Source organism: Liolophura sinensis, chromosome 7 (genome assembly GCF_032854445.1).
Source record: "Liolophura sinensis isolate JHLJ2023 chromosome 7, CUHK_Ljap_v2, whole genome shotgun sequence".
Taxonomy (NCBI): domain Eukaryota; kingdom Metazoa; phylum Mollusca; class Polyplacophora; order Chitonida; family Chitonidae; genus Liolophura; species Liolophura sinensis.
Genome location: NC_088301.1, coordinates 55,713,973 through 55,737,371, shown reverse-complemented (window position 1 = coordinate 55,737,371; position 23,399 = coordinate 55,713,973). Strand labels below are relative to the sequence as shown.

The window sequence follows — 23,399 nt, the reverse complement described above, 5'->3', positions numbered from 1 at the left end:
GCGACTGAGAATGTGGTTTGATAGAAATACAGTGCCCCAGCACCTGGTTTAACGTTCGGGAAGACGAAGTGTGGTATGTCATAGATTCAAAAGACGACCCTCACCTCGCTAAGCATAAGTTAAAATTACCAGCAAAAGAAAACGGTCTCGCTCGCCAAGACCCTGGTGACCTTGTTGATGGCTTGTTAACCAACGCGAACATCGCCTTGCTCACGCCGATGATTTGACGTTCAGTTTCGATGATGTGCAGAGGAAATACACCGAGGGACACAATTCGGAAACATATGGGGCTCAGTTTCAGGCCGCGTCTGAAGCAGCTCTTGAATTTACCGGACGACAGGATAATGGGGCCGGCGGATGCCGAGGATTTACAGGCGACCAGGCCAAATCTGTACGTGTACACGAACATTGTCGAACCACGCGTGGTGGGAGACACGCTGGCGCCACTCTGCGGCTGGTGACCACAAAGGGAAGTACGGGTAGCACACCTCCGAGACCTTCCAATACGTGGAATACATCCCCGTGCGGTGCAGGCATTTCTCGATGGTGGAAATCGATATTAGGGACGAAACGGGCGAACCAATAGAACGCGGTAAAGTGGTGCTGACACTTCACTTTCAACAGCGGCGCGCTTTACATGCCTACGTATGGGGTGTGAACACTGGTGAGCCGTGCTTTGAAACGCCACGCTATCGAAGGAAGAAGACAGTTGTTGGCCATAGCCGGTCTCCAGGCCCAGTTTATGGTGAGGACCAGGGTGAGGGGCAACCCTATAAAACGGAAGCCCCAACGCACCGTTCCCACGCGTCACCTGCACGCCCGGCGACTCCCGCAAACCTCGACACACAAACCACGGCCCGCGCCAGATATTTTTAGCTGGCTTTCCCTCACGCGAAGTGTTGTTCTGCGGTCAGCAGTGACATTGATTTGTGGAGGTTACTTCTTGCCGTTAGAGATGGTCGCTGGGATGCCTACAGTCCCATCGCCAGCCTGAGCGACGTGGGGCCCGTGGAATTTCTGACACCAACGCGGACGGTCACACTTACTTGGACTTGACCAACACCATGTACGTGAAGGCGAAAATCATTGACGGGGAGGGAGAGGTGTTGGAGGCCAGTAAGGGCGTAGGTTCAATCAACCTGTGGCTGCTCTCGCTGTGGCAACAAGTGAACGTTTCTCTGAACGAAAAACTCATCACCGCTTTTACCAACAAGATCAACAATGTGAGCGTCCGTATCTGACTCACCCCGTCCAATGACGCGTTTGCCTTGATGTCCGATGAGGAGGACACCCGAATTTGAGGCCGGGAATTTCGTCAGATCGTACATGAACCTCTTCTCCAAAACGGGGAAAGTGATCTACGACGAGGGGAACAGCCTACTCTCGACGTTCGCCAAAGACAACACGCTGTTTTGTTTCGAATTGACCCTCTGCCTTCAAGACAATCCCCAATCCCGGTCCAAAAAGGCGATTTGCGGCTGGAGATGCGGTTTGCCAGACCGCTACCGGAAACCATTAACGTGGTTCGACAATACCCCAGAAGTAGACAAAAACCGAAACATGCTGTGTGGCTTTAGAAAACCATGGACACGGTACAACTGTGACGCGTCATGCATGGTAACGCGTTTACCCGGGTCGTGCTGGGGGATATCTATGTTCGGGACCAACTCCCTCGCCAAATGACTGAGGGTCCCTAGGCCTGCGTCATCAACAATGACACTTGACTCCACCCCGGGCAACACTGGGTGGCCGTCTTCATAGACGTAGTGACACGGGTCACTATCAACCCGTGAACGAGGTAGCACTGCATTAACGAGGGGGCCAGCAGAACATTCTAACTAACTCTAACAGGGCATGATGTCATTGACCTGTGCGAACTCCGCCATGGTTGGGCTATGTCCGCCAGGCTCGCGTCAGTGTTTTAAAATATGGGTTAGCATTCCGCGAAGTGCGGTTTGAGATGGTCAAGGACGTGGATATCACATTCCAGGAAGCCAAAGAACCGGCCTCGGACAACAGCCTCCACCAGCTGAGCTTGCCTTGTGGGCCGTCGTTGTGATGGCGGTAAGGCGTACTGCAACAGGAAAGCGCGCAAGACAGGTTCTGTTTTCCGCATTCGAAGGAACTCGCACTCACATATGGATTTCAGCTCGTACGCCTGGGCTGGACATTCGCTTAGTTCCTGTCTACTTCACGTCGTAGGTCTTGGGGGGTAAACCCTCGTCGGTGGTTGTAGCGTAGTTAACCGTGGCGTGGGTGATTCAGGTTACAGCTATGGTATCTTTAATAGCAACCATGGAACTGGAAGACGGTGGGATGCCCGACGACGTGGGCGAACCTGTCTACGGGGAGTTGACGATCACCGATCTGTTTCTTCGTGTGGTTGAGCCACACGTTAATGGTCCAACCAGCCCGATCAAGAATAGACCATCAGCCTTCTAGACAGCTTGTCGTAAAAGGCGACAAGCCTAGAAAAACCATCGGACTTGTTAGACAAGGCTAACACCTCAGCCCTCTATGCAGGTTGTCGTAAGAGACGATTAACCTAGAAAACCCATCGGACTTGTTCCGACTAGTTTGTCTAGGTCAACCCTAGAGAGTGGCAAAGCAGTGCTAGGGGAGGCTTCATGAACAGAATTCGCATGATGTGTTCGTGAGGTCTGAACAGGCTGTCGGATGTGGTAAAAAAGTTAGCAACACGCGCGGTCATCGAGAAAAGACGGCTCTCGTTGCCAGAAAAAGAAAACTGAAGAGAATGAGTGAGCAAAGACAGGCGAGAAAGTTAATGGACAAAGAACAGACTTCCTGTGGTATGGTCTTACGTTACAGTTAGCAGTTAGCAGAACACACAGAGGAACCCGTTCTCGTCCGGCCTAAGTCGGGTTGCCGCCAGGGCAGATGTGGTACATTACGCAAGTCCGGTAGACGTTTCAACTCCCAGTTAGCAGCACGAGATGATCCCGACAAATGACAAACATCTAGCAGGCAGGAGTTGGGATTTTCATCCCTGCTGTGAAAAGGCGCACCTTTACGCAAGACCTGACCTAGACAGTGGACTCGATGCGGAGGCGTTGCCGACCGTTGCCTTGTGTGTGTGACATAGTGAGGAGAGATGGTGATGATGGCTGCGGTGTGCACATGCACCGAGAACACGTTTTGCCCGGCAGAAGAAGTACGGATTGGTGTCCTGCTGCACGAAGTGTATGTAAGTCCAACGAGTAGGAGTTTTCACCTACTGCGCGAAACGAGTCCTACGCAATTTATCCCCGGCGGTACTACGGGTTGTTGTCCTGCAGGAAATATATGCCACCCTAAGTGGTAGGAAGTGTATACCACAGTGTAAGTCCAGGCATTTTATGCCCCGCAGAAGCTGGGAGGTTTCACCTACTGCACGAGGCGAGCCCAACATAAAAGGTAGTCTACAGCGAATGGGGATTCACCTGCAGTGCGCGCGAGCCGTTCGGCTTTTCCGTTCCGTGTTGAGCTCGTTGATGCACTCGCCAATCCCACAACCGGTAGAACGTCTTACGGAACAAGTTCGCCCGTCGGGCAAACGTCTGGGCATATGTATCGCACGTGAAAGTCTCTCCCCGCAGGGTGGTGGTAGTGGTCTGCGTTAGCTGATGCCTGAGTCAGTTGTCCTGTCTGGAAAATGTCTTGGCACACGTTCGGCAAGTGAGCACACCCCTCTCCGAAGACTCTCCTCCGTCAGACGCTCCATGTTCTTGGCGTTGATGTCGCAGTAAATTATCTCGGTGACCAAACTCGCGCTGGCATTGTGCACGTGTGTGGGCCACTTTTCAAGCCGCTTTGTACACGCTGCTCCAACATAAATGCCCTTAAACGGATCCACCACTACTGCGGGTGCTCCCTTCCTTTTGTCGTCAGCGAGCGGTGAAAAACAATTTTTTTGTTAAATATAATGTTCAGCATCTCTATCCAGTCATCTATTTCTAAATTCGAAATTTATAGACCACCTTAATTGATGAACCTTAACTTAAAATTGTATGTATAACTTAAATAACATTTTCCTCGCTCTGTTGCTCTGTCGTCTTTGATTTGTGCAACATGAACGGGGCCATATTTTGTAAATAAAATACTTTGGCATCGCGTTGTCGTGCTATCAGTTAAAGCAGAAAAGTGGAGAACCACGTCATTAAATGTAGGCTGGTGTGTTCAGGTACTTTTGAAACATCTATATATGGAAACACGTCAACGCGATTTCAACTTAAAATCTTGCGCTGTCGCTCGTTTTTGCTCATGACATTAAAAATGAATGAATTACGATATTTTAACGTAAAATTACCTGTTTCTTAAACTTTTGTCATTGAAATCAAAATGGTCGACATCGCGATAACACGATATTTCATTTGTAAAAGGACCATGATTAGTTCTACCATATCGTTTACGGGCAAACGATGTTTTAAGTTCAGAATAACGCTCTGGCGTTTGCTGAGTTATAGCGTTCTCGAATTGTCATCTATTGAAAACTATGCCAATACGACATGTAAAAATGTTTAAATGCTACACTGATGCAGTGTTGAAGCCATGGAAGCACGAGAACACAACATTTTTACTTTTTATAGATGCTAGCCGAAGACGACGACGATCAGGAAGGCCAAAAGAGGAGGCCGACGAAGATCGCCCAGACCGAGAACTAGGTGAAAACAAACCCTCTGAAAACGAGACAGAACTGATGCTCTTTGGTTAGGTATCAGCCGCTTCTGTTTGTATTTTCTCATTGGCATATTGTTTAATATCGACGGATCAGGAGAGCCTCTAGGTTTTGTGACGTCACTCTACATAGCTATAACAAGTCAAAATGGCGTTACCAAATGAGTGGAGAGGTACTGGTGATCATTTGAATTTTAGTTTGTTCATGAGAGGTGTAGAATTTTTTAAATATTTTTAGAACATTCCTGGAACACTACTTTATTTATTAATTAAACTTTTGTGGCTGACTTTATGTTCATTTTAATCTGGAACTGAACGAGGCCATGGAATACACCATTGCGTGTCACTCGTAAAAACGGGGTTTCGGCGATGTCAGTCGCCCTCTGGGGTTGTAGAAATAACTCTGATTAGCTAAATTAATAACATTTACCGATGAGTATATTTACTTGGTCTAGCATTGTCTTTTCTTTTAAGGTTTCTATGTTATTCCGGTGTCTGAAATCATTTTATTGTGTCATAGGAAGACCTGTGAAGTGACCACATTATTGTTTAATGGAATAGGAAATTTATGAGCAATATCTACGTCGGTAGGCTGAATGGCATTTTGGTAGTAACTTGGTATCAAACCCAACAATATTTTTGTAAGCCATACTCCAGCGTATATTCAAGGGTGACTTGAAGCACTCATGTTCTAGACTATATAGCATTTTAGACCATATCAAATTGTACGTGAGTTTGGAAGCGCACATACCCTACAGATTTGAGAGTTTCTGATATGATCACCTTGAGCATTTGACTGACTGATGAATTCGGTCGACAATCCAAAAATATAAATAAATTCGCTTATCATTTATATTCATTTGATGTATAGTATGTATGTACTCAAATGTAGCGTGTAATATATTTACAGATTGGGATTCAACAAATATAAGAGTTCCATGCATGAAAACATCCAGGCACCACGATGCAGTAATGCATCCTGGGATTCATACTTTATTATCACTTTCACTATTATAATTCCACTGGAGACAAGTATCGGTATAGCAAAGAGACAGCAGAGACAACACTGCACTCCCTTAGTAACATGGAGATTCTTGGGGAGGAGGATAGCACGACGGAACGAAGAGATGGACCGATAGTACAATGATTGCCTTTCCCGGCTTTCATATTTCTTGGCTGTTTAAAAATAGATTAGACGAAGAAAAGTTAAATCAAACTAATTTGGATTTTAAAACCATTATAAATTCTTATGAAATGAGTTATTTCTATATTCCACGTATCAAGGGGATTAACTCCTGTAAGGTAAATTTTTTATAACATTCTGTACAATCTTTCTTGACTACGACGTGTGTCGTGCGTGTGGACTCGTCATAAACAAGAAGACACAGTATATGTACACACACCGAACGATTCCGCGTCGTCATGTGACTGAACAATTGTTAAGTACAACGTAAAAACCCAAGCATACATAAAATGTATTTGCAGAATAATGAATGAATCAAGGAATAAATCAGTGAATGATCAGAAATCAGTGAATGATCAGAATTTAGCAAACATTGTAAGTGTTTCAGTCTTGCATATTGTGGCGAAAACATGTTAGAACCAATAGTAACATATTGTGTACTCTCGTTGCCATTCAACAATGTCAACATGTTAATACACATACCAGTGTCATATATGGACGTGTTTTAATCACTTAGTTATAATGAGTTTTTATCTTCTTCAACTTTACTGGGACGAAAAGCTTAAAAACCATACATATCTACACGACATTTTAGAGATATCCAAAAGTTATAATTAACTATGGGACTACTCTGTTATTCATAAGAAAAGTCAGTAAGCGATATATATTATAATCTGTACATCTGTTATTGATGTTTTTTCAGTGCCCTCTTGCAGGCTGCTACAATCCATCAGGCGGAACAGCATTCAAGGAAGGGGGTGGGGGGCGTATTCCAGAGCTTGTCGTGGTGGCCTATTTAAATGTAAGGCTGGAACGGACCCATTCTTGGTGGATGCCTATACAATATTCCACGCAGACTGCGCCTTTCTTCGCTAAAATCCTTTCAGTGGGTCATTCGCGGATTTCAGCAATGGATAAATAATAAGCCCCTTCCTTATTAATGAAGAAAAGACGTATATTAATAATATATATATATATATATATATATATATATATATATATATATATATATATATATATATATATATATATATAATTTTCCCCATTACGTTCATAGGAAGGTGGCTCAATTTTTCCCATTACGTTCATAGGAAGGTGGCTCAATTTTTCCCATTACGTTCATAGGAAGGTGGGCTCAATTTTTCCCATTATGTTTCATGGGAAGATGGGCTCAATTTTTCACCTTACGTTCATAGGAAGGTAATGCTAAATACAAGGTCATAGATTAGGTCTACTTTCTGCTGGAAGCTGTTTAAAGCGTACATAGTACCCATCCTATTTCTGAAGGTGTCTATTTGTATGCAGTGAGGACATATATGTCAGTATATATATAGTCTGCATTATATGTCTGTATCCTTAGTTTTATGTATTGAAATATTATTGGTGCATGGGCACATCATTTCTGCTCTTTATAGATGCTATGTAAAAGTATCAGACATCATGATTCCTTTTAATGATATGTAATGTTAGTAGTATTTATTTTTATATTGTGTTTGTGGCGCACACGAACTGGTTTTATTTGGGGGTTCGGGTTTTATACTTGGTATAGAACCAATTACGATAGACTACGCCAGAACTCTGAGAAAAGATTTGTCAGGCTACATGTGTCTTTTAGCCCATTCATTCCCGTGGACGTAATATCACGGCTGTTCCACTTTTGGCAATAATATAGGTTCAGATGTGTTTCGTACGTTTAGTTATGCTCTCCTTGTCCTGGCGACATGGCTGTGGTTTGAGGGCAACAGGCATGCGGTCATCACTGATGTCAGGTTAACCAATGACGGTGTTAACGCAGTGGGAAGGCATGTCAGTGGTTTGCATCGGCCTTACTCCGTGTAAAAATACCAGAGGCTTTTAAGTGAACGAGATGCGCTAATCCGAAAAACAAATAATGTAACATGGTCTTGTTTATTATGATTAAAACACAGTGTAACCCAGGAACCAGGATATAAGGATGTGAGGATGTGTTCTTACTGAGATCATTTAAACGACAGATTATATGTTACAGTGTGCGTATGAATCTCGAAAGTGCTGCATGCGGCTTTTAAAACGCTTCCACTGTAGACATATCTAATTGACGATATCCAGGTCCTACATTTCTTTTCATTTGTAGCTACGATCCACGTGTTCCTGTTAAAATATCCAGCAAGATAAAGAAAACAAAACTTTATCCCAAGCCGTAAAGGCTGTACTATCGTTGGCAAGGGAGAGGGGCCACCATTTGCTTTAAAAGTGTTCATCTAGAAGGTGAACACTGTCCTGAAAGCAGAAGCAAACATGTAGTTTGCAACGTTCACCGAAAAACGGTGTCATTTGAAAGCATCTGTAACAAGTATTACTTTGGCTTAAAGTCAATTTTATGGGACTTTGTGATTGTATAGCCACTTTGAGAGCGTACAATTTGTGATAAACATACTTTTTATTACAGGTAAAAAAATGTAAGACCGAACTGGCTATTGAGGAGAAATATATGCCCTTATTTTATTTATGTACTCATAGGAAACACTTAATCTGTGGTTTTATGAAATAAATCGCTGGAAGAGGTGATGGCAGAACAGAGGAGGTTTACCTAAATCTCGTTATCCGGTCAACCGCTGGTTGAAAAAAAACGGACACCACATTGCGCGCGCTGTCTACGGTGGTCAGTATATATTATAGCATGTACATGCAGCTAAAGACGCACAGTTTGACAGCAGACCTTCCTCACGATCCAGTATTTATATTCAGCATGAGCTTCTCCCGATAATCTTTGAACATGTACTGTATTGCGATGGTATATGAGCTGACAGTAAATGACGTACATGCAGATTACTGCACACTAACTCTCAACATATGTACAGGCGTAAACGGGGCTTCATATAAAACTACATTTTACTCTAACCCATGAAAACCTTATTAAGGTTAAGCTATAGTGGCTCATTACACAAGGGCCTTTACATGTTCGAACAATGCAGTAAAGAATTTTTCACAGCCATCTATGTATACCGTGCGTGAAATTTACAGGATTAGTTGTTTAATTTGCTCACACTGACACCACAGCTCACATAGTTTTGTCGTACACAAATCGTTTAAACTTACATTTTCGGTTACTAATTTTATTTTAGATCCCATCTGCACTAAGTATGAAAAGAAAAATGCACTAGTTGGTTAATGGAGCACACAAGCGAACATGAAAGATGCATTATTCCATTCTTATATCATTAAAGACCATTCGTATATTCTGAGGACGAAAAAGTAGACCGATGTTTTTTAAAAACAAACTTGCAGAACACATTCAACATTTCCTCTCTAAATCTGGACATTCGTTACAATGATGAATTGTTGTAGTAAAGATGTAATTGAAGTAAAATGCTCTTTTTTTAATTATGTCACTGTAGTGGAGATATACAAAGACGCTTTATGAACAAGTATTAATGGCTTATTACAGATTAAGAACTATAACAGTGTTTCGTGGGCAAAAAAAGGATTGTATTTCTGTCCTCTGTCACGTGTGGTCCCTGACTTTGATGCACGTCAGAGACGATGTTAGGGAAGTAAAACATACGTCCTGAAATAGGATCCGTGGCACTACAGGTAGCAACAAAACGAAGAGATGGCCGAACTCGTGGTCCATCCATTTTCAGGGCTGTCACTCAGAATCACACCTGGCGGAAGGATATCTGGTTTGATCAGCTAAGTCCCAATTGTGTACGAAATTCTTGACGGAAGAGGGTCATAGCTGAGAAGCCCAATATGCCTCAAGGTAAGTCAGTAACTTGTTTTGTTTACCAAATAATCAAAATCACACGAAAAGACAAATCTTTGACACATTTTACACTAGGTAATAATGATTATTATCAGGATCGCTGTTTAACATGTTTAAAATTTTTTGAACCACTGAAAGCAATGTCCATTCAAATTGAGAAGGGCAATCTTGAATGTGTTTTACAAGTTTTAAATTTACAAACATCGATCTTTCACTTCTGTTGAGCGATATCATATATAGGTAGAAATAATGTATCTTTCATGTTCGGTTATGTGTCTTTCCGTAGGAGTGAGACCTGCTTTTCCAATGAAAATATTCCCATAAAATACATCACCTAGGTACACGATTTGGATGAACTGATTTCAAATTCATTCACCTAGGGCATTCCTTGTATCTTTCCAGCATCAATGAAAACTGTTGACTGCTTCTGTTTACATTAATCCACCCTGTTTTCGTACTTTATATACTTTGTTCGTTCTTTGGTGGTTTGTGTTGAATGTTGTTGTGGGAATTGGTCTTGTGAATTTTTACCTGGAAAATCCATTTTTAGTTGAAGGCTGGTATACGAATGTCAGTTTTGACGCCAGGGCGTCTAATGAGCCGAGTATATTCCTGATACTCCAAATAAAATACGTATTCATCAGATAAGAAAGCAAGGTGTATCTAGACGAAGAATGAAGCAGAAAAACGTGCATAGCATTCTGATTCAGTCGTTCAGACTCTGTTCAGTCGGTTTGGCCTCAGTGTCACCTCATTTTTTATGCCCCTAGTTCAAGCAAATATACTTACAACAACCCACATGAAGTATACCTGCTTATATTCAGACCAAGTCGCTGTGATGTGTGTCATGGCATCTTTCTTCTGTAAACTTTGCATGGTGTCCATTCTTTCTGCAGCGGTTCGTCCGTGAAAGCTGCAAGTATTGTATGATCGGGTTAACTCAGTATTTGATCCTTCTCAGTTTTCTCTTGTGGTATTCCAAGCATGCATACATAAAATACACCAACACTACCAACACTAAAACGATATTGTCATAAAAAGAGTGCATTCAGTCATATATACCGAATGATGGTCATGCGCGTGTCAGTGCCACTGACTAGATTAAGATGGCTGGAGTGTGCACAGTGACATCAGGTAAGACGAATCGTATTTATAACTATGAAGAAGAGATAGCCTCACAGATTCACGGAAGAACAGCTATTAAGGCTTAATTACTCACAATTTACACACACAACAACATATATGTCATGTATTTCGTTTCTGAAGGAGTTACAGGAGCTACCCTAGAAAAATGCACATTTAAATATTAGCCTTATAATGTACTTTTTTTATTCATCGCAGAATTTAACATGTTATGTCGCAAATTCTTTCCTTTTCAGAATTTTATATGTGTATGGTATTTAAAATTAAAATATATATATATTGTTATATAAGCTATAAGACAAGCTATAAAGTACTGGCTTGTAGGACAAAAGTGATATTTTACACTGCAACATTTGCCACGTTTGGCATACATGCTTCAGTATATTAATATTTAACCCACTTGGTTAAAGGATTGGGAATTTCCATCTGATTCACACAGTTATAATAACCCTTTCACACGCCTATTGCACTTTTTTCAGAAAGATGGAAATAATACACCTGGTGCTCATTGTCCTGCCTATTGTCATATGACTCTGGTTTATAACCCTCTGTGTTCTCTGACAGACCGAGATTCAGACCAATCGATATATCATTAACCTGTATATGCTTGGTGGCGTTTTTAAGGCTGCCGTTGATAATACTTGTGCTTATGGACGACCCGTCCATGGCTGTCTTTCATCAAAAACAAAATGAGTTCAATCCCAGCCTCGGACGATAACGACAGCGCTCATACGTCGGTTTAGGTGAAGTTACACGAAGCTCTTTGGGGATCACGTGCCTTCCATCAACTTGTCAAACACCTATTACTTCAGAAGTCAGTTATTTGCCAATAGGTGGTGGTTTAATCCGGTCACTCCTCTCTCCCTTCATTTGAAAGCATATTTGTAATTTTGCACTATTTATTTCAGGCTCTATAAACTTAACCCCCATTGAAAGTACCGGGTCTGAGAGAAAACAGCAAAGCCAAGCCACGCAAGGCGTTGATAAAGTCAACCTTAGTGAGTTAAATGGAGGTGATGAAGGTAGCACCTCCGACCTTCTGTACGGTGTTGAGGACATTCCCCCTGTCCCTGTCACCATCGTGTTCGCCATACAGGTAATGGCACTGGCAGGAAATAAAGTTAGGTACCGGTACCACAGGGATATAGGCAACGGATACCCTGCTGGTATATAAAAAGTCTTTTCTGTTAGCAATACCTTACATGTAAAATGGTTAGTTACGCCCTATTTTTGTCAGAGGTGATTATCCGGTCTTTGCCTCTAGGGCCTTTCCATGGTTCGAAACTTGAACAAGCAATAACCAATTTTTACCGCTAGAACCTGCGCTCAGCACATAAACGGTAATTTGTTGCCAAGCATTTGTGCTACAAATAACGGTAGTGTGGTTATTGATTTTCTTGGGCTGGACTTAACCCTTGGATAAATTCGGCCTAGTGAACATAGCAGAACCCATATAGTCATGCCCCAGATGCACACAAGTAACTGCTTTGTCCATCTGCAATTAAAGACGTACAGCATAGAGAGTAAAAGCAGAGAAGCGACGACAGCGTGATGGCTGGTAAATGGTCGCACGCAACCAGTGAAAGACGGCCTCTTTTCAATTTATCTCAATCAGGGTTTTATTCTAACTGTTAATGTAAATGCATAAATAGTAGCAATTCATACGCCTCCTAGAATTAGGTAAAAAGATATGCAGTGAAGTTAATTGCAGTTTACGTCACTGGTCTAGAACTACTCAAAATGCTGTGTTGTCATCATATTTAGCATACAATAACATTGAAACAATGCAAAGGGATCAGCAGACGTTTTGATCAGTTATCATATTGGGTGATTTGTCAGGAGGTTTGTAAGGTACGTGGCGAAGGCGGGTGGTTTCTTCCACCAAAACTTACTGCCTTTAACACCAATCAAATAAATACCTTTTATGCTGACATAAATGTAAATTTTATGATAGATTTTATCGATGTTTAAAATAAATTGCCAACGAAGTAGTTAAACGTTAACCTCTCAACAAACATGACATCTGAAAGTTTCTTTATAGCTTCTTGCCTACATTTCACGTTAGCCTTTCACATACTAAAGTATTGCCTTCCTTACCACGGCAAGGTTAGATGATGATGATGACTTCCCTGGAGTTATTTATTTATTTGATTGGTGATTTACGCCGTACTCAAGAATATTTCACTTTTGCGACGGTGGCCATGCAGTATTATTGTGGGAGAAAACCCTGCAAAGCCCGGGATAAACACATGACCATCCGCAGGCTGCTGACAGACCTTCCCACGTACGGCCGGAGAGGAAGCCAGCATGAGCTGGACTTGAACTCACAGCAACTGCATTGGTGAGAGGCTCCTGGATCATTGAACCGTCTGTCACGCTAACCGCCTCTGTCATGGAGGCCACCCTCTTCCCTATAGAGACTAATTTTTACCATGCGCAACGTTGGATATCCATAAGATGGTATCATGGTACAGTCAGAATTTAAAGGCAAATAAATCAGACAGGAAAAGTGTCAAAGGAAAGACCATCGTGGGATCAGTTATGTCACATCAGCTTTTTTTCCACTTAACACATATAGACTGCCAGATCTGAACTGTTTAAGGGTTTATGTTCATGTCTATGTGTGTCAAGGACCAGTTGTATGAATGGTATTCGAATGATTGTGACGAGTGGCTGGCTATAGAATATTACCCAAATGCAGACTGTTTACTAGATAAGTTGCCCGAATCCTAGTACATACACGGTGGGTGGTTTCACCTAGGCCTATGTGCGGTGTTTAGCTTGATACTGGCACATGTGATATGTTATATAATACTTCATCGCGTTTCTTACCTTTCAGATATGTGTACGTAAAACATTGCTTTACTCCTTCAACAGCATATTAGATTACAAAGATAAGGCTACCTTGAAACAGAATGTTAATTTATTTGATGTTCTTGCTCAGATGTTACTTTGCCTGTGCAATATATCACACTGTAATAAAATCGTTGCTGTTTTCGGGACAGTGGGAAGGATCAGGTTTTAAAGCATACTACTCACAGAAAAAAATCACTAAACTGACCTGTCAGTTACAGGAATGGATATCCATGTGTTGTCATGAATACACCTACATGTTCAATATATTTAATTTCATTACACAAAAGCACATATCTACTGAATCTCCTAGCTTTACAAAACAAAAATTTTACAACAATGGTTTGGAGAGAATGCTCGACTATTTGTACACGTTATAATCCCGAGTTTTACTATATTACATACCGCGCATATCTATAATAGCTTTGAGGATGAATAATTGCTGTTTTGGACATGTTTGACAAGTACATATTCAGCGGTTGGGGGGCCACATAGCACAGTCCTCTCAACAGCTATATACAACGTACATGTACTTGGCACACATAAAACCATGCCTGTACTATGGATACCAGCTTATGGGTATCCAACATCCATTTTGAAGATCTGGTGATGAAGGTAGTGCTTTCATTATAGCCTTTAAAATGATGTCATGAAATATAACGAGCATGAAGCTATATCCATTTTATTTTACTCTGAAAGCGGTAAAACGTATTGATGTAATGTGTTTTTGTCGTTTATGTAGGTCGCTGTCATCAACGTATCTTTCTGTGTAACCATGGCTGTGCTGATTGCCGGAGTGTTATGCGCAGATGCGGAAACGAAAACAAAACTGACCAGTACCACACTTCTTATGGCCGGCATTGCTACAATCCTCCAGACAACATTTGGAGTCCGGTATAAACATAAGTACTACACATAAAGATTATAAGCCTGAATCTTCACTGGCGCCTTCAAATACGTATCTGTCGTTGTGTGTCACAATAGCCTAAATTTAGTTACATTCATTGGAATGCAACTGTCAGTTATAGCATAACGCTGAATGCGTTGCAAAGTTTTATAAATGCCGATGTAGTGCACTTAAGAACGACAAAGACAGAAACCAAGATGTTTCGAAACATTCACTTTTATTTTCAAAACAGACTGCCGATTTTCCAGGGACCAAATGCGGTGTTTTTGGTGCCAATTTTAAACATGGCTAACTTTCCTGAGTGGCAGTGCCCAAGCAATGCGACCTTAGGTACAGGTATGTATATGTATGAACCCTTGTATAGGTCAGGAAGATGGGAAAATATGGTTCATAAGCAGTCACAGTTACGAGATTCATTTAACGTAAGAAGTCTGGGGTAATATAAGTAATATAAGTTAGGCCTAATAGGTCGTGTGCATGGCAGGAATTGCCCGCTTCCTTGGTTAGGATGGCCTTAATCAGTCAGTGTGAAAACATGGGAACTCAGATTTTCCATTTTTGCTCATTAAATCGATACGGAAAACAACATTTACGTCTATTACAATACTTAAGTCAAACTAAATGATATTATTATATTGATATATCTGATTTAGTAGCCTACTCATATAAACCGATTCCAGCAACCTGAGGATGATCGTTGGTATCCTGCCAGCATAATGCTGGCCACCATCATATAAGAGAAATATTGTTGAGTATGACGTATCAAATAAATAAATAAATCATTACATACTCATTACAGTTTTCTATTTAGTAGGGTACTTTAATGAGTCGGGATTGTCTGGCGTCGATGGAGTTGAGATTTTGTCGACATCCACTCGCATACAGAGGGTTAGTACAACACATACAATCTACACCCGCAATTTTTGCAAAATCTGGTGTAATCAGTTAGTCAGTGAAAAACAAACAGACACAGTGGTCGTCAGATTTTAGACTTTAAAGGCAAGAATGTCGCAGATGAAAAGTAGATTGTATTAAGGAACACAACTCAGGGCCAGGGATCATGAAGCAGTCTTGGACTTAAGTCATAATTTCATTAACTATATTTGTATGTTCCTTTCCGTTATTTTAACTGAAATTTGTTGTGCAACATAATTTACCTAGAATTTACATTGCCAAGCAATATTTTAGCCTTGTCAATACGTAGGAAATAACAATTTTAAATTGATTTAAAATTTTTACTGAAGTCTAAGATTACTTTGTGATCCCGGAGCCAGATCAATGGATGGGATTCAATCAGTACTCTTCTTGCGTTTCTAGGAGTTAACAAACTTTGGGGTTTAATACCACCAACACATTACCAAATTTTACGCCTCATTTTTCACAATAAGTATTCTTATAATATGCTGAATGCTGGTGTGGTATTTTCTATCTAAATATTAAGTCCTAAGTAGAAGTGTGAGGTATTCAGAGAGTCAAAAGATAGTCACACGGACATCGACCTGAGCAATTTGCATCTTCCTTTGTTTCATAGTTTGAGGGTAGTTTGTTGGTGGCTTCAGCTGTGCACATAACTCTGGGAGCCAGTGGTCTGGTAGGCTATGTGTCGCATTTCATTGGACCTTTGACCGTTGCACCAACCATCGCTCTTATTGGGGTAGTGATCATCGATTCTGCCATAGACCTCTCCTCCACGCATTGGGGAATATCCATATTGTGAGTTACACATTCCAGATTGAACTTGCACGACATTCTGGTTTTCGAATCGTACAAAGTGGAATTCCATGAAATTACTGGAAACAACATGCTGGTTTTTGTATAGTACACAGTGGAATTCTCTGGAATTATTGGAAATGATATTCTGACTTTTGTATAATACAAAGATAATTTCTGTGAAATTACTGGAAAAACTTTATCCTGGAGTTTATCATGATATGTTGAAAAATTCATGAAGAAATCCAAAACTAACATTCTGGGCTGGTTTTTTTTTGTTGTGGCATGTAATAATAATCTGCAAGATTTGCTTCATTTGGAAATAATACTAGTCATACACATTTTTGAATGATAACTACATCACAAGAAGAAAATCTATTGCTTCAAATATTTGATTTTGCCAAAGAAATGTATCTACCTCCTTTGAAATTCCGATATTTGCCGAAAATTATTGTAGGCCTACATGTACCACTTTTCCAGGCTTTTCTGTGTATTGTTGGGTCGTAATCTTAGATATAGGGACTTTGCGTCATACACGTTAGAATAGTACCGTATACAGTGCATATTTTCTGTACCCATGTATATATTGCGCATATGGTTCAGTTATCAACCGAAACAATTACCCCTTAAACAAATTGATACATGCATTACTTTTCTGTAAATATCAGAATTTGAGACTCCTGGTCTGCCCGCCCCATAGAGGGACCTGGAACTGTACGCGTTATTATCAATTACATATTATATAGTGTAGTATATTATGACATCATCTGGCCTACTTATTGGTCAACACCACAATGGCATTGGTATTACTCAGAGGTTGTCGGTTTCTCTGTTATTCAGTACAATGTTGGTGGTGGTCCTCATGACCTCGTACCTGGAGCATGTCAAGGTGCCCTTACCGGCTTGGACGCGGGACAAAGGTTGCCACGTTAGCCCTTACCCGGTTTTCCACGTCTACGCTGTATGTATCTTAATGTTGTTATTATCTTTGCAGACGACACTGCCAAAGAAAATTCAACTAATACATTATTATAGCCATTATAGTTATTGTTGAATCTCGTATTATTTCATGGATATTTACTTCACACCACTTTTTCACGTAAAAGTGTGTGAAGGAGTATACGAATGGGTATGATAGATGTCACTATTTGTGAAAATAATGCCCAAAAGAGTGAAGCAAGAAAAGTTAAAAATCTGAAGTGATATACCGGCTACATACAACTTTGGTACGATTTTAGCAAAAGATATCTACATGAAGTCACTGACCAAGCTGATGGTACACGTGTACGGTCACTTTGCAGCTATGTGGAGCTGTGCTGTTGGGATGGTTGCTGTCACTTCTGCTTACAGTGACTGGAATGCTGACCGACAACAAAGATAGTCCACAGTTCAGAGCTCGAACAGACGCTAGACTGGACGCCATTTCATCAGCAAACTGGTTTTACTTTCCTTATCCAGGTAGGCCAGCAGTGCAGTGCAGAGATAGTAATTAATTAATTAATCATTTATACTGTGTACCATTTGATATCAATCCATCTAAAGCGTTGAATTTGCAAAAGTCTCTGAACGCAATTGTTTAAGAATTATATTGTCCATTTCCATCTACAGTTTCTACACATGACACTTTATGACAAACTAAGCCTTAACAGTGAATCTTGATGCCTACTCATGTGACTTGCGGCCGTATGTGTGAAGGTCTGACAGCAGCGTGTGAATGGTCGTGGGTTTACCCAGGGCACTGCGCGGTTTCCTCCCACCATAATGCTGGCCGCCGTCGGATGAGTGAAATATTTTTGAGTACGGTAAAAAAAAAAAAAAAAACGTAAATAATACAATATAACCTGCGGGTCACTTGCGCGGTTAAATCTCTGCGAGCATACTGCGTACAACGCATGCATTGTTCTCTACGTTCGCTTTACATCACTGCCATCACTAGCATATTTTTGACAGAAATCTTGAACCACGCCGAGGTCACTGGGGTCAGCGAAATAAGGCAGGAAGTGATATAAGGCAGGAAGAAACCCCTAAAACTCTGTCTCAACCTTTCGTTATAATAATATAAAATACACATGTATTCTCTGTATCCAAAGTATTCACAAAATGATTCTAACCAACACCCGAACCATTTTTGTGGAATGCTGATTACCAGTGGCAGTGATGTAAAGCGAGCGGAGGGAGCGGCACATGTGCTGTAAGGTGTATGCTCTGCAGGCACGAAGTAGTTACGAGCACAATTATGGACATATGTACACTCATGGTATTTCTGGTGGTCACGGGAACATGACTTTTGCAAAAGGGTTTACAAACCTCTTGCTTTCAAACCGCAGCCAGAACAATGAGAGCTGAATTCGAGCGCTCGCTCTGATTGGTTAAGGACCAGGCGGTTGCAGTGAGCTTGGGGATTAACCCTCAGGGCCAACGATGTCCCTACACGTTATCAAGCCAGTGGGACGTAAAACGCTGATGTATATAATTCATAACATCGGGCAGGACTTGAAAACTTAGACTGAATATCATATTTTTTCCAGGTCGGTTCGGTGGTCCGTCTTTCAGCTTGAACATTTTTGTTGGGATGGTCCTTTGCGTGTTCATGTCCATCATAGAGTCCGTTGGTGATTACATCACAGCCAGCCGCATTTGTGGTGTGCCGATGCCGCCTACTCATGCCATAAACCGTGGATTGCTTGTAGAGGGAATATGTAGCCTAATATCTGGGGTCTTGGGAGCGTCTCATGCCACGACCTCATACAGCGGCATGATCAGCGTCATCGGACTGACCAAAGTACTACCTGTTTATATCATAATTTACCCTTTGAAATAGTAAATCATTCTGGGAAACGTTTACGCTTTATGGATATTGTGATCTTCAGGAAGAAGCACTAGCTGTCACTTAAATCAGATATCACTTAGCAACTGAAAGATGAAGGATTGATCGTATTATTTGGATACGGTTTCGACTAGTATATGTACGATCAGAAGTCCATGGCCTAGAAGTGTGGAACTTTCCTATAGCTAGTCTGCACTGCACTTTATGCTTTCCTTCAATCTTTAACACATTATGTGACGAATCTGCGCAGTCATGTATTTTTTTTCTTTCTGCTGCGCAGTAAACGTTTGAGAGTTTAGGGTAGAGTTTTGTAAAGAGCAGCAATGTCTTTGATAGTAATTGTTTTAGAGTTGCTTGGAAATATAAAAGTAGTCCATTGGTTCTTAATGATTTACCAGCAAAATCATATATTCCAATGATTCAGTTCACAATTTCCACCCAAGAGCCTGGCATATTTCTCCACCAGGTCACGAAAGCTTTTATAGATGACATAACTTGTATTATGTCCCTTGGAGACAAGCCATAGAGATGTTAGATATATATATATAGCTATATACATTCTCTAGCTGTAGAGAAACATATTTCTACGTAATGGGTTTCTTGTACGATGAATTCACGAGGATCAATCCGCTTTTTATTTCCATCATGCTTGTTTACAGTTCTTCAATCAACCGTTTGGGAGGAAAAACCGTTTCCTCCCAAAATAATGCTGACTGCCATATTAGACATGAAATATTCTTGAGTATGGCATAAAACACTTATTTTATATGTTTTAACATGAATGGGTCACACTCCTCTATTCTTATACTCATTTGAACATCGTAAATCATGGCTAACGACATATGACTTCAGGTCGGCAGTCGTCTTGTATTCCAACTCGGAGGTTTCTGTGTGATTTTACTGGCAATCGTGGGCAAGTTCAGCGCCGTGTTCGTGTCTATACCCGATCCTGTTTTTGGAGGGTTAACGATAGCCAGTATCGCGACGCTGACCGGGGTGGGGATTGCCTCATTAAACACGGTCAACCTGTCCTTGTCCAGAAACTACGTCACCTTGGGCTTCTCACTCATTTTGGGCATTCTCTTGCCCAGATGGGTTCAGGATCATCCCAGTGATATCGATACAGGTAAGGTGGAGTGAAGTGTTGAATTGGGATATATGAGAAAGAATAAAACAATAAACTTGAAGATTGATGTAGGTGAAAAGTCACAAGGACCTATGCTCGGTAGGTATTCTTTCCAGTCACAGGATTAGGCTGCCTATCTGTGTCTCAGGAACTGTAAAACCTAAAGCAATAAACTCAAAAGTGGTTTGGTTCATGCTCATGTGATAAATGGCCATAGCATGTGACTGACATATTAAGCTGATTCAAATTTAAATAGTCAATTTAATATCTACGCAAGAGAGCCGATTATAAGTTATGTTGGAGATAAGAAACTTGTAAATGATTGCATTAAATGGGTAATGTAATATTGCAGTTATTTAGAAGTAATAGCTATTGTGTAAGAAATGAGAAATATAATTTGCGCAACGGTTGGCATTGTTGATTGAAGTGAGAAATGTAATTTACACAACGGTTGGCAATGTTCATTGAAGTAACAATGACATACAGAAACAATTGTTAACTTGGGATTTACCTCTTTGCAGTCTGTTCTGTTATATCAGAGGGGGCAAAAGTTGGAGCAACGAAAGTCAATACCTATAATTATATAGTATATATTTTAAACTATACCAGTCCTGGCTATAGCATGCCTGAGGTATGCGAGAAGTATTATGAAGTTCATGTCCTACATGTCTGTCTATCTGATTCCAAGATTTCATTTCTGTTATATATCTATTGTACAGGTTCAGTGGAAGTGGACCGGTTTCTCGTTGCATTAATTGGGAACTCGCCATTTGTGGGAGGTTTTGTGGGATTTTTCTTGGATCTAACATTGCCAGGTAGATATTTTAAACGATCAATTATTTGAAATGTAAATCTCAGCATTTTCAGCTTCTCTGGGATTTTTGCAGTGTTGTCTTGTACCACCATTAATTCCCATTGTCATATAGATTAGTGCGCTTTATTATATATCTTTAATTTTGATCAACTGAAAACTCTCCAGTGGTCCCACGTGATCATCCTTTACATGGAGTGACACTGTATTCCGAAGGCCATGCTTTTCCCATATAGCAATGTACCCGAGGAATAATAATTTGACGCGGCTATGAGTTGTGTTTGTGTCATCTACTTTCTGTTTCGGCAATCTTGACAATAATAACTGGATGTTGACCACCCATTGCGAATGAAACAGGACTTCTTGTTAATTTGCCACAGTTTGGATGAGGAAACAGCAAACAACAGAGTTTGTGTCATCCTCATTGTAAATACAGTGTTGAAAAGTATGGACTAATAAATAGGCCTAGATTGTTGTGAAGCGTTTGGTGCAGTTTAAGTAAATTCCCCGCATGGACAAGTACGCCTTCAGTACCACAAGTGCATACAGTAAAAAATACAATATACTTCACAATACCCATTTAATACTTCTCTTATTTCAGGAAAAAGATCAACATTTCAAGACATACACCAAGAGAAGACACAGAAAGAAAGCATAGTTTCGTCGGAAAAGTTTGCGGTATACAACTTACCATGGTTGCCTAGTCGATGGTTCGCTGGGAAGTGGGCAAGATTTGTTCCCATTGTGCCGTCATTTTACGACAACGAAATATATCCAATACAACAGATAGAATAACACTGGATTGCTTTGGAATTTTTAATATACTAATTCCAGCAAGAGCTCATACAAAGTTAGTGTACGTTTTTACCGCTGTTTCATTCTATTGTTAATTTAAAATAGTTGTGTATAGTTCATATTGCATCCTTGAATTAAAACTTCAGCCGTAATATTCTGACCATTAGTGCTTTTTGTATTTATTTGTATATGCCAGCTAAACCTTATTCTATTACCTTAGATCTTCCCTGATCGGCCTGAACGTTTAGGTAAACGTTCCGACTTCAAGCTGCAGCCGGATCACGCGAGATCTAAATCTTAGTAAATCTGACTTATTTATAGCGGGCAAGAGCTACGGGTTAATAAAACAAAACTGGTATATGGTGGATAGAATAGAAGGATAGAAGAGTAAGGATGGTACATGGTGAAGGTTTCCTCCTGGTTCTGCTCGGTTTCCTCTTGGCTCTGTTCGATTTTCTCATTTCTCTGATTAGTTTCCTCTTGGCTCTACTCGGTTTCCTCCGGTTTCCGTAAACGTATACTGCCGTCATGAATAAGACAGATATTCATGACTACGGCGTTAAACACTGATCAAATAAATAACTAATTTTGCTTAAAACGGGATCGATTCTAAGGCATCCTGTCTTTTCTCCAGCAGCTCTGGTGTTGGGAAGATGACTTACCATGAGGCGAAATGTAGCTTGGATTTCTTTTTTACAACTATTTCGTTATAAACAAACATGACATGCTTAAATGATCCTATGAGGGAATGTCTCAATCGAAAACATAATATAATATGCGGAATTACACGACTATCATTTGCCGTCTCATTTTCTGCATCTGGTATCTGATAACATACGCATTTAATGTTGTCTTCAGTATGCGTATTTATATCACTGATAAGTATCCGAAATTCTTTCGCTCTCACTGCTGAAACTAAGCTACCGCCGACCATGGTAAGGCCGTTTCCATAATCTAACGTTCGTGATGGTAGGCATATTTGTATGTCAAACGTGGGAAAAGTCGGGTCGCGGGGCGAGATGTCCTCATCCGGCTTCCATACCTGTCTCCCACCTGTATGGTGTGTACATCTGTACATGTCATATGCCGGAAAATCGTCTGTAAAGGTCGCCAAATGTTGGTGGTTTACCGCAAGCTCCCTGGGTTTTTTTTCACCCTTAATGCTGAATGCAATCGTACACTTAGAAGTGGAGAAATTTTAACTATGGCGTTAAACAACAGTGAAATAAATGAATAAATAAAAGAAACAATATAGTGCATGGTTATAATATTCATCCTAGCAGCATAGCCGAGCAATATCAACCTATAGTAATAAAATCCACTTAATTACACACATCACCCTTTTACATGATCATGTGTGGGAATGTCTGGACCGATGCCTGATGTTCAATTGCTTTTTTTTTATCCCCGTTTACCTCAGCGGACCTGATGAAACGTGAAATATTTACCCTGTGAAATACCCTGGCTCCATTACTTGCCGCTAGTCATTCATTCTGTAAGCCCTTGGCCCCAAATACAGCTAAACATTGAGAAAAGGTAAACATGTTACATCTTCAGTTAAGCAAATTAAATTTTACAAACTACTGGATATTTTTCAAGCAAATTTGTTATGTGTAATAATCATA

The 23,399-nt window shown here is 40.8% G+C and overlaps 1 protein-coding gene across 2 annotated transcripts; it reads left to right on the top strand.

The window, feature by feature from the left end:
- The first annotated feature begins 8,361 nt into the window (after positions 1–8,361).
- Positions 8,362–21,918, top strand: LOC135471492 (solute carrier family 23 member 1-like). 2 transcript variants are annotated; one of them, XM_064750747.1, is made up of 13 exons: positions 8,362–8,498; positions 9,481–9,599; positions 11,654–11,841; positions 14,341–14,492; positions 14,738–14,841; positions 15,317–15,393; positions 16,037–16,218; positions 17,056–17,176; positions 17,517–17,673; positions 18,744–18,997; positions 19,895–20,168; positions 20,888–20,983; positions 21,581–21,918. In XM_064750747.1, exons 2-13 carry the CDS (start codon positions 9,590–9,592, stop codon positions 21,772–21,774), a joined length of 1,809 nt encoding a protein of 602 aa, XP_064606817.1. In that variant the 5' UTR covers positions 8,362–8,498; positions 9,481–9,589; the 3' UTR covers positions 21,775–21,918. The 2 variants fall into 2 exon arrangements, with proteins under 2 accessions (XP_064606817.1, XP_064606818.1); XM_064750748.1 differs by lacking the exon at positions 8,362–8,498 and having other exon boundaries at positions 9,184–9,599; positions 15,320–15,393.
- Positions 21,919–23,399: the final 1,481 nt, after the last annotated feature.